General features: G+C 43.2%; 2 protein-coding genes across 14 annotated transcripts in view; both read left to right on the top strand.

The window, feature by feature from the left end:
* The window catches only part of C2CD2 (C2 calcium dependent domain containing 2), a 39,747-nt gene extending 23,749 nt beyond the window's left edge, over positions 1-15,998 (top strand). Inside the window, exons 9-14 of the mRNA XM_080577652.1 lie at positions 1,450-1,589; positions 1,875-2,046; positions 2,812-2,925; positions 4,994-5,121; positions 5,911-6,226; positions 11,516-15,998. Coding sequence (XP_080433778.1) covers positions 1,450-1,589; positions 1,875-2,046; positions 2,812-2,925; positions 4,994-5,121; positions 5,911-6,226; positions 11,516-11,742 — 1,097 coding nt within the window. The 3' untranslated portion in view covers positions 11,743-15,998. The remainder of the gene's footprint in view (positions 1-1,449; positions 1,590-1,874; positions 2,047-2,811; positions 2,926-4,993; positions 5,122-5,910; positions 6,227-11,515) is intronic.
* A 148-nt stretch (positions 15,999-16,146) lies between these two features.
* The window catches only part of PRDM15 (PR/SET domain 15), a 40,560-nt gene continuing 38,406 nt past the window's right edge, over positions 16,147-18,300 (top strand). For all 13 annotated transcript variants that reach the window (XM_080577639.1, XM_080577638.1, XM_080577636.1 and 10 more), the window contains exon 1: positions 16,147-17,529. The gene's annotated coding sequence lies outside the window, so the exon portion shown is untranslated. The remainder of the gene's footprint in view (positions 17,530-18,300) is intronic.

Below are 18,300 nucleotides of genomic sequence, written 5' to 3'. Positions count from 1 at the left end.
CCTTTTCAAGCCCAGAAGGCTGCCTAGCAATTACCACGTATAAAGCACAGTAATTCTGGTTGCATTGGATTAAATATAAAATTTACAGAATGAAATATTTTTGATTCTGTTGTTACAGTTTGCAAGTAGCCTTCAGTGGCAAAGAAAAACTCACCACTGAACTATTGCATTGTGTTTATTTGGAGAAGTATTGCCTTACAAGTGCTGGGGATGAGGGATGAGTAGGTTTTGAGACCAGGGAGTGTGTTGAGCTGTTTGCATGAGCTTTGTAAAGTTGCTCCAAAAATACTTTGCTTACCTGAGCTTTGTTGAATTGATGCCACAAGTTCATAAATTCTTCTCATAGGTACTGCTTGTCCTTTTGCTGATACAGTTCTACTTTAGCTAGGAGTAGTAACTTTATTTCACCTCTTGAATCCATTTGCCCTTTCCTTCTTATGCCAGGTTTCAGGTATAAAACAAACAGGCAACAAATGATTATTTGTCGAAGGATGGGAAGTCAAATGTAGGCAAATTATTTAAATTTCTCTGATGGGGATGCTGATTTTTATTTAAAAAGAGAGAGAGAGAGATGAGATCTATGTAATCAGCAAATATATATTGTTTCTTACATAAAGTCTAGTCCTCAAGCATCTTTTGTAATGGGTCTTTCAGACAATACCAGTAGCATTCCACCTCCTACTAAGAGTGTTTCAACCTGGTTTTAAAACAAAAAAGTCCCAGTTGATTACACTGGCAACTGTCTTTCTTCTCCCCTGGCTCCACCACTGCCTTAGCTGTTCTTCTGCAAATTTAAATGGAAAACTCAGAGTAGAGTCATGAGAGTGGGCGATGGGAATGTAACATAGATCTCTATGTGCCCTTGGATTTTGCTTAAAACTATGATTTCATCCCTGAAATCCTGCAGTAATTTTGGTAATGGTTTGCTCCAGTCTAATGTAGGTAACAAAGTAAGGGGAGGAACTAGAGAACTGCTCAGCTGGCACTGAAGATCAAATTAAGATCAAATTAAGACAGAATATTCTTAATGATACACCAATTTACTAGGAACCCAAGGAGGTGTTCTCTGAAAAGAAAGATGGAAGTAACTGGTTAAGAATATTGTTCAAGAACATAATAGTAATATTTCTAGATGTTTTATTTTCCCCTTTTCCCCTAAGCATTCTGCATAAACTGGGGGGGGGGGGGGGGGGGGGAGTGTTGGAAATGGCCAGAAATAGTGGCAAGCAGGTAATGTTTCATGTCTCCATTCTTTGTTGCTCAGTATTAGGCCAGGCTGGGGAATAGTTGAAAAATGTAAAGAAAGCTCTGAACAGTGCCCTTACTGTCCCATGGTGTAGAAACAGTTCTTGTAATTAGCTGCTGTTCTTCCTCCTTTCCTGTCTTCTCATCCTTAAATATACTGACAGCTTAAATGAGTCCTATTTTTTTTAATTTTATTTCTTCTAGGTTCTTTGTCCGCAAAGGCAACTGTACCTCTAGATTTGTTCAGGAAGCAACCTTCTGGCCAGCAAAGCTTTGCACTGAACAGCACGGCCAGTGAGAGCAGTCCAGAGCTGGGGCCTCGGCTGGGATCCATTAGTGCAGAGGTATGGCACAGGGATGTTTTTAGGGTGTATCTTTTACTTCTGGAGCTCCTTGTGAATGCTCATCTTGTGCTTTGGACTGTCCTTCACAGTGCAGTGCAATGTGTGGCCCAGTTTGAGTAGCACATTCATATTATATGGTAGTGTGCCACACTGTATTTGTGTATATCAAAAGTATTAGCTGGCTATTGAATGTTAGTAGAAATGTGAAAGGAGCGCTAGCTAGGAATGTTAATGTCCTTCTTGCTTAACTGTGCCTCTAAGGTGAAATATTTTTTCTCTTCCTAGTTCTTCTTTATAGAACCTAATGAGTTAAAGACCTGGCAAGTTTCTTCTCCAGTGTCAAGCACTAAGATAGAAAAGGATCGAACTGTGATGCCCTGTGGGACTGTGGTCACTACTGTAACTGCTGTGAAAACCAAACCTCGACTAGAAGGGAGATCATCTCCACTGAGCACAGGTAAGGAGGTCCAATTCTTTCTATGTTTGACGTTAGGATTGTATGTGGGGAACAGGAGAATTTGGTGCAGGGAGGAAGTGGGATGAAAGGAAAGGTGCTGTTGTCCAGATTTCTCTGATGCGTTGGTGGTGCGGGGCATTTTTGTATTCTTCAATATCAGGTTTATAATTTTCATGAAGCCTTGTTCTTACAGGAGGAGTGGTTAGTCCTCCTTTTAGTACACACTTTAAAGCTTTATGCTAGGGTGGTAATGTAGAAGAGCTTTGTGGATGTTTTTCTGTATGACAAAAGTGTCAGGCTCTGAGTGCTTGCTGGTGACAGTCTTGTTGCTGTGCCTTCTAACCTCGGTGTGTATTACAATCTGTGATGAGGATTGGTTTGTCATCCTCTGACAAACTTTTTTCAGAATACCTTTCAGGAGTAGACTCGATTCTTCCTGGGATATGTATGAAAATAAAATCTCTGAACAGTCTTTGTTTGAAGTCTCACAAAGAGCTGAATTCTCTTCAGTTCTCAAAAGCAGATCTTTTACTTAAATGGATATTGTCTAGTATATTACAGAAAATGCTTAAAAAGAAATTGCTATACTTCACAGGTCTTTAGGGGGTCACATTACCATAGAGAGCATGCATTGAGAATTTCTATTAAACTGCTTTCTCAAACACTTATGTTTTGAACAAGCTTTTAAATTGGTATAATTTACTCTTATTATTTTCATAGTAAGTGTCTTGAATAGTTTAAATAACCAAGAAACTTGGTCTTCAGATTCTCCTGTGAAAACTCCAGTTAAGGTCAAGATGATTGAAAAGGATTTATCTGTTCAAGCTACCCATTCTCCTGGTGCTACAGTCAGCAAAACTTTATCATCTTCAGATACAGGTAACAGAAACTTTCAAAGCTTATAATCAGAACACATCTCTCTAGGCTGCACATGGGATTAATGTAATCCTGTTAAAATAACAACAAACCCACATGGCTACTGCCTTTCAACAGGCACTGAGTTGTTTATATTAGCAAGTACTGTGGTTAGGCATATAGCAGTCTTGCAATAGAAGTCTGTTTTTAATTGGAGATTTAAATTACTAATTTTGAAAAAATAACAATGAGCTGTGGTTTGGAGAGGGGAGGTGACTGCAAAAAAAGAGCCAGGCTGGCTTTTCTCTTACTTCTGAATGAAAGGCCCCTCCTTTATAAAGGCATGAGGGATACTGCACAAAATGAAAAACATCCAAAACTTAACTTTAAGGCCATTCTGAATTCCCCTCTCTGAATAGAAGGCTTGAGGCTGGCTTGATGTAAAGCAGACTGGAACAGCAGGAACACTGAATTCTCTTCCAAACTCTACCACTGTTATGTTTTGTGCTAATGCAAATACGTAATCTTGCCGTGCCAGTTTGTTCACTTTCCTAAGTCACCTGGCATATAGTTGAAGAACCATCAGGTAGCATTGACAATACCTTTAATTACAAATTCACTTTGAATTCAACTCGATTTTGACTCTGTGGCCTTTTACCTTTTCGAGGTACAACTCTGAATCATCAGCATATTTTTTAGTCCTTTGTGTTGTCACCATTCATTCTTTAGCTCTGTAGGCAGCAGTGATGAAAGGTGTGGTCCAGTATGGCTGTAAATGGCACGTGATGTAGAGTCCAGTTTTCTTCGTACAGATTTAAGCACGCATGGGACAATCTGGAGATGATCTAGGCTGCTCCTGGAACAGTCAGAAGTCTTGCTCAGAGATAGAGATGTACAGGCAAAAAGACAAAAATTTGGAAAGGAGTGTGAACCATGGTTTAATAACTCTTGAATCTTTCCCATCTTTAGACCAATGATACCACGAAGCAGGATGGTATTTACTAAGCCATTTTGGGAAGCCTTAGACTTCCAAGTTTTCTCTCATAGCTGATTTTGATCTCAAAGATACAAAGCACTTACTGGAAAACCTGTGAATGCAGCTTAGGGCACATTGAGATGGGCAGTGTTTTTCTTTTTATGGGAGTTTGGGGGAATTTCTGTGAAATGTTAATATACCACAACAGGAAGAATTACTCATTAGCTCAAGAGCCCAAGCAAATGAAAGGAATACAAAGGAGCATTCAGTATGGCAATAACTTAGGTAGTATTTATTACAAGCATAATGCCATAATAGCTACAAGCTCTATGGAAAAGACACTGTGTCCTTGCCATAGTTCTAAATAATGACAACAATAAGAGTTAGTAAGTGCTTCTGATGTTGTCCTGACCACTCAGCTGTTCCAGGGGGCTTTGCAGTGGTTATGAAGGTGGAAAAGCAGGGGTTTGTATCGAATGTGCAGGCGTGCATGGGTGTGCATACCACTTGTGCACACCTACTGTTAAATTCCAAAGGTATCTGAGGTACTTAGTGTGGTATTATTATTTAGGCATCATTTTTAGTGCCTTAATGTCACAATAACAAAAAGACACCACTCAGTTTAATTAATGCTATTCCTGACTGTATCCTTTTGTTGTTAAATCTCTTATTAAAGAGCCCACCTCCAATAATTAAATCTATGGGTTGGTTTTTTTTTTCCTTCATCAGCTTTATTAGATTTTTTTGTTTCTAAGCTTGATGAATTTGATTAGTTTACATTTGCTTGTGCCCAAAGTTACTCCAGTGTAGCAATGTGTTGAAATAATTGGCTGCTTTGCCTAGGTTTCTAAAACCTTCTGTGTGTTCAAGGCATGGGTTTGTAAGTGCAACTTTTGTACCTTTTCTCAGAATAATGGCTAACATAGACCAGACCGAGAAGAATGGAAAAGACAAGACCCAATAGCTGAGTGGTGTATTGGACAATATTTTGTTATTCATGGTGTTCATACTATTTCTGCTAATTTCTTTGAATTTTAAATTAAGAACAAGATCTGCCTCTTAGCTCTGATACTTCCCATTTTTTTTCTTCTTTCTGAAATAATTCTTCATTTTCAGAACTGTTGGTATTGAATGGCACTGATCCTGTTGCAGAAGCAGCCATTCGACAGTTAAGCGAGTCTGCAAAGCAGAAGCTGAAGTCTCCTAGGAAGAAAAGCACCATTATCATATCAGGGGTGTCCAAGGTAGAGCAGAAAACAACACGGTTTAATTCTTAGTCCTGCAAAGTCTTTGCTCCACTGAGTATTACATGAATGTGCTTTCTGTTTTCTCCCATTCAGCAGTCTCTGCAGGATCTAGGTCTGTTTGCTTCAATTACTGTTTGAAGCTGAGCCAAATATGAGTGGGTTTACTGCAGAGTGGGTTGTTTTTTCATTCTTGGATTTGACAACCTGAATAAAAACGTATGGTGTCCTTGGACAGGAGTGGGATGATTAGGAATTTGGGAAAACCAGGTTAGGTGAGGACAAAAGATGAGGCCTTCTCCGTGTTTTGGATTTGTGGATTTGTATTTATCTGATATAGCTGTCAAGAAGTCCTTCTACAAGACGAAATGCATTGATATCTACCTTTTTAATAATTAAATAATAAATAAGATTATAAATAATAAAATAGATTATTTTCTATGCAATCTAATACGTTGTTACAGCATGTAGGAAAGTGTCCCATTACTTGCAGTGGGGCCAGTGATAGGTGTGAAGCATGTACTTAAGTCTTTTTTTTTTTTCCAACCATTTGGCTTTAACGAGACAGTGATTAGGTAAATATGGTCACCTATGATTCTTACTAGAATTTGACTATATGTTCCTCTCCTTTAGTGGAGCTAAACAATGGCTTTCTGATAGCCCTGAACAGTGCAGATGAAAGTGTAAAGCAGAGAGAAGAACAGAACTTTTGCAGGGAAGCTTGTTTTTTCTGGCAGAGCAGCTTGTGTCAGTGTTGTCTATTTATTTATTTTTTCTTTCACTGGGCAGACCTCTTTATCTCAGGACAGTGAAGCTGCACTGATGATGGACTATGCTGCAGCCATGGACAGCTCCTGCAAAGAAGCAGATCCAGCACCCACTAGAGAGGAGGCAATTACAAAAGTCACCTCTGATGAAAAGCTATCATTAGGTGCTTCAGAAACAGTACCTGATACTGACCCTCAGCAAAGTGCCCAAAAGGCTTGGGGCTTGGAGAACGGCACTCAGCAGTGGAACTCCAACACGCTCTTAGACCAGACCTGCGAAGAAATATCTGGGAGCTCATTAAGTGTTTCAGAAACTGGGAGCATGAAAAAGTCTAAAGGTACGTGAGCCTTACCTCTCCTTCAGTGAAAGACTGCTTTTTGTACAATAATTGACAGCGTTGTGCAACACTGTACAGTAGGTTATCTTCTTGTACTGATTTTTCTTCTGAAACTCTATGCAATTGTGGTGATGGAAGCTGTCTTACTAGTAGCTATAAAGAGTGCAGTCCTCTGGCTCTCAGAGATACGGCAGGCTCCGTGACGTTCTCCTCCATCTGGAAGCTAGAAGAGCTGACCCTTAGAAGCTGAAAGGCAGACCACTAAGCCTGACTCAGTATCTGGGAGGGAGATAACTGGCCACAGTGTCAGTTCCTCAGTGAAAAATGTGTTCTTGTAAACAAGGACTTGTGCTGTGTTAGGAGTCCCATTACTGATGTGAAAATGGCAAAGTCCTGCGGTTGCTTTCTGGTAGGCTGCCTTTCTTCCTCCTTTCTTCCTTGCTTCTCTGAGCACAAGCTTCCCTGCCCTCACTAAAATATGTGTTCAGACAGCACCAATGGCTAAGCCAGAAGTTTTTCTATGTTTTCATTAATACATAGTTTGCTATAAAGAAACGGGAATAAAGTAAGTAAATAAAGGGTCAGATCATTTTGCTCATGTAGTTACGTACCTGAATAGCTGCAATTTGGAAATGTCTTAGGATTCTTTGTGTTTCGTTTATAAATCCAGTGCCCTCTTAGGCTGTTATGCTGGCTTGTGGCTATGTGGTAGACACAGGTGGCTCTTTAAAAAGTCTGAAAGAAGAGCAACTTAGTGGTCTCCCACCTGTGCCTTGAACAGGCAGCATGCCAGCCTCAGGGGATGTGCATTCAAGTTGCAAAAATTGCAGTTTCTCACCCGTATTCAAAAATATACTCTTTTGCTTTATTTTCTATCCTTTCCTTACCCTGAGGTAGTGTGAAATGGCTTTCTACAAAACCTCAGCACAGTACTAGATTATTGTAATGCACCCCACAGAAGGTGTATACTAGACCTCTTTGCCAAAGTTCTCCCGTAGGACATTGAGGTCTTGTCTTTTCACAGCACTTTTTTTTTTTTTTCCGACAGTTTAGAATAGCACAGCAACAATCAGTTTGGCATTAGAAGGTTTTGGGTGTGTTTGGGGTGGAGTTAGGCGGCTAAGCATGAAGTGAACATTTGTCTTTTTTGGAGCCTAGTGAAACTTACAAAGCAGTGTGAGATTTTGCAAAACCTCTGAACTCTTCTTTAACGTGTTATTCAAAACACGCAAGTGGAAGTTTGTTTGTGAACTGGTGTTTAGTTTTGTTTTTCCCTGTGCAGTACGTTGCAAAGAGATCAGACTTCTGAAGATTCGCTTTGCACAGTGCAGGGTAGGACTGCTACAAAGGGCAAGTTATCTCTAATATTTGAGACAGTTGTCTCAGCTGAAAAAGACTTCTAAAAAAGTCTAAAATCCCTTTCCTTGTACACAGATCTTTTTGTGGAAATCTTGAATCTCTGCTTTGTCACAGCCGAATAGCTTTTATGGAGGGAGATAGGGAAAGGAGGTAGAAATGTTTTCCTGAGTTAGGTTTGAATAGTTCAAGGGTTTTTTCTTAAATGCCTTCCCTTCTAAAAAACAAGAATAGCAACAATAAGAACAGCCTTCTGCTTTAAAAAGCCTTGGGTATGGTATTAATGTCTTAAACTTAGCGTTGTCTTTCTCTATATTTTTTTTTACTCTGCATATTTTTGTTCTTTACCTTTCTGACTTCCTGTTTCTTACCCATTCCCTTTTATAAACTTAAGAGGACCACTATGCCAGCCAGAATTAATTACCTACACAGTAAGTTATTTTTGTCTTACTTTTTAAAGAAAATGTAGCTTTACAATGGTACTCTCATTGTAAAAATCGAAGCAAAATGTAGTTTGGCACCTGTTTTCTTCTCCTCCCATCCATTTCTTTCCTCCCTCCAAACTGGCCTTCCTGTGCTCAGATGCCCTAGCAGACTAGTCTGCCGTAACAAATGGTTTTCCTGGTGGGTGTGCTGTCCAGGTGGGTCACGCAGAGTGGACAGCAAGGAAGGCTTGGAGGGGTGCTCTGTGCTCCTGATCTCTGTCCATCATGCCCATTCCTGTCCTATCTGGTTATCAATCAAACATCTGCTCATGCAAACCGTGTGTGACCCCATACTGGATGTGCATACACAGAATGCTTATTTTAAAAGCTGCTGCTTACAGTTTTCTAGATCCCATTTCTAGCCAAACTCCTTGAGCTACAAGTTCCTCAGCAGCTATTTACACAATCACTTGGATTAAAAACTGTTTTGGAGTTGGGAAGGAATGGAAAGAAGCATCTCCATTCATATCCTAGTAGATGTGGAAGGAAATCTGAATCTAATGTATGTTATTGAACAAAGTGATCCTAGCCCCACAAGCCTGTTCAGAGCACCCTAAGCTGTGCTCAGGAGCCTGTGAAGACCTGAGTCTGTACGGTGCTCTTGAGACTCTCTGCTCGTCTCCTGGTGTTAGGGGCAAAGTTGGCATGCGGATCCTGTTGAACTCGAAAAGTAAGCATGCAAACAGCACGAGCATCACCAAGCTTGTGATTTGCCCTGTGCCCTATCTTCTCGGTCGGGGTGCATGCCTCCACAGCAGCTGGAGCCACCGGCAGGCAGCACGTGCCAGACTGGCTGGAGACTGATGGGTGGCAGTGGGGATGTGGCAAGCTTCCAGGTACCAGTGACCTCAGTACCTCTGAAAACACAAGCTTTCACGTCGGGGGGCTCCTGCTTTTGCTGAGGCCGTGCTGTTCTCAGGGAAGTGCTGCCTGCAGTTTTTTTTTCAGCTGCAGCAAGTTGTCCTGGGCCACCAGCGCAAGTTTTGCAGCAGTCTTGGTTCGGTTCTGTTCCCTAGGAAGGGAGATCAGTCTGAATGGATAGGACTAAGCATCTGTTTACAGATAAACTCTTCTGTCCTGTACCTCCCATTGGCACAACTTCAGCTGCAGCTGCCAAGTCTGCTGGGCAGAACAGCTGAGTGCTAAAACAAAAGCCGCACAGCAGCAGGGCCTCAGCAGCCTCCCCCAGCCCCTGCATATTAACAACCGTCAGTGTCACGGGGTAAAACACTGTTTCTTTTATGTTGTTGACAAGAGCTTGAAGTGGTACTGCCTTGCCAAAGTGATCAGTCAGAGGGTGATGGGAGAGCGGTCAAGAGTCAAACCCATGAGTGCCAGTTGCTTTCAGCTGACTTCTGCTTCAATCCCATTGTGCCTGGTGAGCCAAGTCTCAGCCGCAGCGCGGCAAAACACGCTGGAATATCCTCCCGGATGCTGAGTGCCTAGTCCTTAAAATAAAAAGTAATAATGCCAAGCACATGTTTGTAAGTGTTCCGGTCTGAACAAAGCATCTGGCTGCGTGGAGCAGGGCTGCCATGAATTGCCTGTTCTGCAGCTGCTGCTGTGCAAAATGCCACGCAGCCTGCATCGAGTCCTTTGATAATGATGTAATCCTAGCTGTTGGACACGATCACATGCAGGAATTAGTCTGCGTGTTGCTTTTTGCATCCATTTGCAATGGGAGGAAAAGCAGAATGGAGACCATGTGGTGACAAAATCTGATAGTTGATCTGAGAAGGAGTAAGGAAACCTGGTTATGGTAGGGGAACAGGCTGCGGAAGCTTTGCCAGGGAGGTGACTGTCCTCACGTACCCTGCCTGACTGCCAGAAACCCCCTGTGTTGGCTTGCTACCTGGGTCCTCCTTCGTTCAAATTGGCTTGTGCCACTGGGGCGATGACAGTGCCCAGTTCTGCACAAAACGACCACCGTGTTAACGCTGGGCCAATGTGCTGACGTCGGGCTGGGTGCCGCTGGTAGCATCCCTGCCAGCTGAGCTGCCTTACACGTCAGGCACGCACATGGAAAGGGAAGGTGGAATTTGGCACGATGCTGGCTGCAGAAACAGCCAGGGCTTGCAAACAGAGAAGACTACTGGTGTCTGGTGTGGCCAGCACGAAGCCCTGGTGAGACGATAGCTGCAATTGCCTTGGCTGCATAGCAGGTTTGACATGGGATCAAGAGGAGGAGTACTACAAAATAAAGGAACCTGGACTAATTTACCACAAGAAGGGATTTGGGCAAATTTCTGAATCTATTGGAAGCAGATGTAATACTATTTTCAATCTATTTGAGGTGAATTGTTATTTCTAACAGGATTTTCAAACAGCGAGTGCTTGATGATGGCTACTCTAGGTGATGGTGCTGACCTCTTGTAGAATACGTGCGGCCTGGCTTGTTCAAGTCTGCTGTGTGCAGGCTGGCTGCCAGGTGCTGAGCTCAGGCACCACCTGTGTACTGTGCTTCAGATTAAAATGCCACCTTCACTTTGTGCATAACGGGGTAATCTTTTCGTTTCAGCTCCTTTTACTGCTGAAACAGCGGACAGTAACACTTCTTTCTCTATTTCATTCCTTCTGTGAAATACGCCGTACTCTTATTGCACTAGAAAGGTTGCATATGCCTGTTTGACATTTGAGAACCCAGTGTGCAACCCACACTAAACGCTGTGCATGTGTATGTTTGAACACTATCATAGCTTTCAGAAGAACACTTGAAACAAAGTGTAAGGAAGGCAACTTTGCCCGAGATGCGTGGATTGACTTTAGAAGTTGAAATCAGAGGGTTAATACTTGATTGCCCGTAGATAGATTGCACGGTAGCTTTCCTTCCTTTTCAACTGCATCATTTCAGAGAGAACTGAAGGAAAAACTACTTTTTTCTTTAGTGCTCCTCCAGCAATGCGTGTGAGCTCTTCTCTCCTGAACTTTTCTGCTAGCTATAAGAGCGTGTGTATGTGCATAGATCTAGAGCTACCACAGTCTGTCGTGAATCTAAGCGATTCAGTTTGCATGATACCTGCATGGAATGAGGAGAAGCAGAGAAATACATAACTTCACCCAGCCTGAATTTCTCCGTGGTGTTTGGCTGGGAGAGAGCTGGGTCAAGAGTGGGGCAAGGTGGAGTCAGTAGCATGTAGCATACGTATGTGTGCCTCTGGTTGAAAGCACAGCGATTGCTCACGTTTGCCAGTATCCAAAATCACTTGTTTCAATGCGGGACTCGTGCTCCTACGTCCCATCAGTTACAAACCATCAATGTTATTGCTTAGATGCACCACTCTCTTAGCTTTCTAACATGGAATTGTTAAGAGGGTTGTGCTCAAACTGGAAATGTTGAGACCCAGGCTGTTTTTTAGTAGTGTTGCAATTACAGCTAAAGCTGTGGTCCAAGAGGAAAGCAGCCTGTTCTGTCTAAAGTGTCCCGTGCCTCTGCTCTTTGCTTCTGCAGGTGGGATTTTGAAAAAAAGCGCGAAGCTCTTCTTCCGTCGGCGACACCATCAGAAGGACCCGGGAATGAGCCAGTCGCACAACGATCTTGTCTACCTGCAGCAGCCCCTGTCGGAGGAAACGCGCAAGAAGGGAGGCACGCTTTCACGTCTTCTTAACAGGAAGCTGCTTTCCAAGAACAAAAGCAAGAGCAAACTGAACGGTGCTTCGGCAGAACCATGTGTATAAGACTGGACGCTCTCTGGTGGGGTATTGCACATCAGTTGTTTACAGAGCAGTACTAGAGAATACGAATGCAGCTGATGACTTGCATGACATGATGTTCACTAATGCAGTGGTCAAGGAATAAACAGAAGGCTTGTCTTTTTTGTTTATTCTTCCAGAACGCTTTTCTCTCTGGTTATCAAGTTGTTCCTCCAAATACAAGCAGCACTAATTGCATCGTGACAGCTTTTGGAGGATTGTGTGGGGTGTTGTACAAGATGAGGGAGGACAGGGAATGGTGCAGGTGGAGAGGACCTGCACGTGAGCACCTAGTTTACATTAGTGGGGAGCTGAGAACTGAAAAATCATACCTGCCCTATGGCTGAACCACTATCAAGAGAGAAGATACCACTGTGCTTCCTTGCTGCAGCATGGAGTAGTAGCAACGCAAGTCTCAGCTTGTGTTTCTGGTCAGGCTGAAAGGGAAAAGAGAGACCCAGATCCAGTTTGTATTGTAATTTGGAAACGGGTAAGTTTTCAGAAGCAGAACTAAAATGCTGATTAAGATAGCCTACTGTAATATCTGTAGCCTGCTATAATAACTGCTCAGTCCATGTAGGTGGAGAGATGCCTTTTATACTAGCCATAAATCAATAAATTATGCAAACACTTATACTAGCATATTGTTTAATGTTCTGTGCATAAGTTATACTCTAAAAAACAGAACTTTTTTAAAAGTCTACTTGAGTCTACTTGCAAGCAAAACATTTAAGACTTCTCCTCTGTAGCTTTTCTTCCCTGTGTGAGAAGCTGTGCTGCTAACGCAAAAACCTATCTTAGGGGCTCTAATTCCTTCTACCAAGTACTTGTTAGACAAGGAAATAAACCATCATATCAAATGCAAAGCTAGGAGCAATAAGTGTCGAACAGAGCATATTTAACCCTATATAAACTTCTCATTAGACAGCTTGTTTTACTTGCCAAATACTTACTGAGATCTTAGAAAACACAGTTGTGAAGAGAGCTTTTAAAAAAATAATGATCACAACTCCCTCGGTCTTTCAGTTTCTAGATCTACCAGTGTGGTCACGGGGTGACTGTTCAGTTGGTTTTCTGACTTTTTTCCCTCATTAAACATTGCAGCTGGCTCCTTTAACTCCTGAAAGGAAAAATTGGTGAAAGTAAAGTCATAGTTCTTGTTTCAGCTATTTAAAACGGTAAAAGGCAGTATTTCACAGGTGCCACCTTTCATGGATACCTGTAGTTTTCCATTGTATACATTCCTACTGAGGACAAAGGACCAAGCCTGTTCGCTTTCTCCAATAAAAACATCCATTCCATCAAAACTGCTGACACAAATGGAAGATAGATTGTGCCTGCTTTGCCAACAGGGTTTCCCCTTCCTGCCCCTTAAAAGACATCCAAGGCTTTGGCAGATATTTCGGCTTTCAACTTAAACCATTCTTCAAAAATAGAAAGTCACTGAAGAACAGAGACGCGTAGCAAAACTTCCGATGGACTCTAGATTCCTTGGTAAATACTTTTACAGAGATAAAACTAGATTCTTCTTTTTTTTTTTACAACAAAATAGTAGAAAAAATGAATTGTCAAAATCTTTTAACTGAGTCTACTGTTTAAAAAATACCATTTATGTGTAACCTAGTAAAATCACTGTAGTACAGCAGTCCAGACTATCAAATGGCTGTATGTTTAAGCATGCTGCTTATTATGAAAACACTTGAAGGCATTTTAATATTCTATGTTTTGAATATCTGTTACACAGGAGTGTCCTGGAGCTGTAACGTGTTTAAAAATCCCAGTTTAGTAATACGGGTTTGTCCTGCTTGAATGTGCGTGAACACTTTTGTTTGTAGTTAATTTAACACAAAACAGAAGTTAGGATGCGTTCATTCTATAGCAGACCACGATCTGAGCATCCAAAAACCTGAAGTTAAGTTCCCTCAACATGCACTTTTCCCCCCGACTTTGCTAGGAACTCTTTGCATAATGGGGCAGGGTGGGTGATGAAATCCCCTTTATGTTTTAAATGCTCAGTTTTATTTGCTGAAGGAGGAAGACTAACCACCAAATTGGAGAAGACAAAGCGATACAGCTCTGTGGATAGCACCTTGTACACTAAGAGCTGGAGAATTGGGAATGTAGAGGGAGTATCTAACACTACTTGGAGTCTGTTTAAATTACTGAACTGGGATTTTAATTTACAGAAGCTTTATCATTTACTGTAGAATGCGGTGGAAATAACACTGAATACCATGCAGAATACAGAAGGGTTTGCTTGTATCTTACTTAACCCAAAGAACAGATACAGCCTGAGGCATTTATTTTTTTTGGTTGATCTTTCTGAAGATCTTGGTAATTGCCTAAATGTGTGTCTTAATGGTGGGAACTGCAATGTGTGTGTGTGTATATATATATATTATATACTGCAAACTGTGTGAAGATTTGGGCTCACGTATATTGAGAGAGAATTGATTATGAAGATGAGGAAAGCAAGGCATCTGGGGTTAAAAGGGAATCACGGGAATCTTGTTTTTTAATTGGCTTCACTCCTCAGGAAAATAAACATCGTTTGGTTTGATGTTTGACCTCTGCATCTGGCTGGCATGTGTTCCTCACCTCTTCCAAAAAATAATTTTTGTCATCTTGTAAAAACAAGATAAATTTTTCTGCCCATAATTGAACCTTCTTAGTCTGTGTTTGTGATTTGCTTTTGCTTTATGACCTTTAAGCTTTTCATTTTTATGACATGATGACCTGCATCCCTACCTAGCCAAGATTTGCCTTGGCTTTTCTGGGAATTTTGACTGAACAAGCAGTACAAGAATTAAAAATTTCTTTGTAAATTAAAGTGATAAAGCTGCTTAATATCTCATGTGAATACAAGCTAGGTAACTTTGTTAAAGTTCACTTAAAGATCACTTTAAAAGTCTCTTTAAAGAGGAGGGGCTCCTTTATCCCTAAATCACTGTGTTTCACATCCAATTCACCCCAGGAGAAAATGTCAGTCATTTCACTCCTAACTATACACAACATTTCTGAAACTGAGGCTGCAGGAAGGAGAAGGGATGTCATAATGGAAAAAAAAAATATTCATTTAAAAAGCAAAATACCTTTGCCAAATTTGTTCGGCTTAATGGAGAGGTAATAAAACTGTGCAAGCATAAATTCTGGGCTTTATTCTTATGCTTTCTGTTAGATTTTTATTCCCGTGCTGGCTCTTTGTCTGGGGCTCTGTGTCATACAGACCCGTAGTTACTGCCCGGCTCTCGAGAGGGCTCGGTTTCCAGCACTGCTTTTTTCAGACCATGCTGTTTGTTGCCTGCAATACCAGTTCTGAGAATCGGTGAAATTTTAGGGTTGTTTCTGGTACTGCAGCTCCTCGCTAGTCCCAGGTGGTTTTTTTTTTTTTTCAAATGAAAACTCTCGGCTATGTATTTCAAGTAATGTTTTGGTGTTCTTGATACATGAAATATCATGGAAAAAGTGGAATTGACTACATAAAATGCTGTTGAATGTGTATGGGGGAAGTGAGCCTTGCTCTTGTTTTAACATCTCTTTTAGCTCTGGTAAATCTTGGTGTTACAAGGGCCAAGAGCTCTCTACAAGGTGGGAGTCATCTGGATTTTTTTGTTTTAGCTTATTGCTTCATTTTAACTGTAGAGCTGAAGCTTGAGATAAGCACTTACGCTCCAGAATGAAGCGTACCAGAGCTCCAAAGGCATTCATTCCCCCTGTGAGCAGGCACAGCTGACGTCCTGCTCCGACCTCCACAGCACCTAGGTGGATTTATTCACATGTTTTAAGTTATCAAATGCCTCGGCGTGTTGCTGAGCTGCAGCCTTGGTGACAAACAGTTCAAGATTAACTACATAACAGGGAGGATTGCTTGAAGTCAAGGGTGAATAATATCATTTCACTCAGGATATCCAAACTGCTACTATGCAAGGTGCTGGCAGGGTGTGAAGTACCTGTGAAGGAGGGATCTGAGGTCTTTCCAATCCTGTAACTTTGTATTTCCCAATAATGTACTATGCTCTGATATTCCAGGGGGAGTAAAACATTTTTTCCTAGCATACAACTGTGATGGTCACTTCTGTGGTGTTTTATTTTTTTTGTTGTTTTTCTGTGTGTGTATGTAAAATTAAGTTGGTGTAATTAAGAAGCCTACGATGTACAGATTTATTACATCACTAAAAAGCGCAAGGATTTTTTAAAGAAATAACTACTGCTGTACATACAATAAACGCCATTTGTCTCTGGGTTGTGTGCTGTCCTACGTACCCAGTCAGCCAACCTTTGTAGGCAGTTTTCTACCCTCCTTCACGAATTTGACCTGTTGTTTAATGCAGACCCTCCACCTGCTTATCCAGGGGCAGACTCCTCCACCTACTGTCTGCCAACACAGTGGCTTTTTTCTGATAATCCGGGCACGCCCGGCCATACAAGTAGCCCTCTCTTGTTCCTTGAGAATTATCTAAAACATGGACAGGGTGGGAATCCAATGGAAGGGGGAATTGTGGAATCACTGTGGTTACTCATTATTTCATCTCTCAGTGTTATTGTATTATCCTGAAACCATTTGTAATTTGGGGGAGATACTGGGAGGCAAAAGGGGTGTTAGTGCATAGATCCTGTATGAAAGACACCAGTACTAACATGAGCACTGCCTGTGAATAAGGTTCTCCTGCAATCTTTTTGCTGAAAAAATTATCTTCTAAATGAATACTTCCACCAAGCCCTACCAGACCAGAGGAAAACAAGACAAAACATTCACATGAAAATAGCTACAGAGGTGTTTTTTTGTCCCTCCCAAAAGTGAGTGTTGCACCTTCTTTTGCAAGGAAATTGTATGTTGCCTTGCTGAGAGTTACTGCCCACATCTATCTGCCTGTTTATTTCAAATCCTTGAAGTGCTTAGCTGAAATTCCCTACTGGTCTCCTGATAAAGTTTCCTCATTTTCCTTTCTGCTCTAATCTTGGGTCTTTATTTATTTATTTTTAACTTCTGTGATGCTATGAGGGTATGCTAGCAAAAGTGACAAGAAGCATCTGAGCTAAAAGCAGGTGCCGTACTGGTGCCACATTCTGTCGCTTGGTTCATCGTTCCTGAACAGTGAATGAAAGGGATCTTCATTTTTTTTTGTCTCTACTCCAAGGATTGAGCCAGGTATAACGTACAAGTTCACGGCCTGATGCTAGTACTGAAAAAATATACATAGAAAGCGTGTTAGAGCTGCAGGGTCCAGGCATACAAGCACTGTGAACCCACACTACTTTGGCTAAGAAACGTGCAGTTAACTCCTGATCCGACAACCACAGACTGGTTTGTGTTGGAAGGGACCTTAAAGACCACCTGGTTCCACCCCCTGCCATGGTCAGGGACACCTCCCACCAGCCCAGGCTGCCCAAAGCCCCATCCAGCCTGGCCTTGAGCACCTCCAGGGATGGGGCACCCGCAGCTTCTCTGGGCAGCCCGTCCCAGTGCCTCACTGCCCTCACAGAGAAGAAAAGCAGGGCCACTTTTACACAGCACAGGCTTATCCCCCTTAAACGAGCACTCCGACGCTCAGACAACCACTTTATTTATTTATTTATTGATCCCGTTCACACAGGCCCCCGACCACAGCGGCAGCCTGGGGAGCGGGGCTGTGCGGACGACGACACGGCGAGGACTACACCTCCCAGCGTGCCCCGCGCCCGGCCGCGCCGTCTTCCGCCGTCGCGTGGTTTCCGGAGCGGATCGGAACCCGGAGCCCGGATCCGATCCGGCTCGGGCCGTTCCCGGGGCAGGTAACGCCGCCGCCCCGCGCCCCCCCCACCCCGCGCGCGGACACCCCCTCCACTCCCCCCCCACCCCGGTTCCCCTCCTCCTCCCTCATCGCTCCCCCCCCCTCCGCTCCCCGGGGGCGCTCGGGGCCGGGGCCGGGGCGGCGGCGGGGGCGGGCTCCGGGCGCGGCGGCGGCGGCGGCGGCTCCGTCCCCTCCTCCCCGTCCTCCTCCTCCGCCTCCACGCCGCCTGTTCTTTGTTACAGCGGCCGCGCCGCCGCGGCGGAGGGAGGGAGGGGGGCGAGCGCCGCGGGTCCGAGGCAAAACCCGGCGGAGCCGCTCCCGGATCGCGGCTCGGGCCCCAGCGGGAGCCCTCCGCCGGCCCCGCGGGCTCCGTGACGGGCGGCGGCCGTTGCGGCCGTTACGGCCGTTACGGCCGTTGGGGCGCCCGCCCGCTCTGCCCCGCTCTGAGGGCACGGGAGGGCCCCCCGGGGTGCGTTTCCACCTAGGTTGTGGCCACCCGGCGATCCATGCCCCTTTGTGTGGAAATATGTATATATATATATATATATTTTAATGTGAAAAATATGTAGAGAGTGACATATTTACGTGAAAAATAAAGGGAGTTCTCACTGGCTTTGGTTGTCCGTGCAAGGCGGTGTAGTTAGGTGCAGCGGGACGGGTGGCCTCGTGGAATACTTTTCTGACAGAAATGGTTCAAAATAAAGAAAAAATAGCCCCGAATAAAAAATCTATAACGTAACAGGAGATGAAAGGTAAAATAAACCCTGTGAAG

Source organism: Anser brachyrhynchus (genome assembly GCF_964034855.1).
Source record: "Anser brachyrhynchus genome assembly, chromosome: 1".
Taxonomy (NCBI): Eukaryota; Metazoa; Chordata; class Aves; order Anseriformes; family Anatidae; genus Anser; species Anser brachyrhynchus.
Note: the sequence above shows the minus strand (reverse complement) of the source record. Positions and strands in the feature narration are given on the sequence as shown.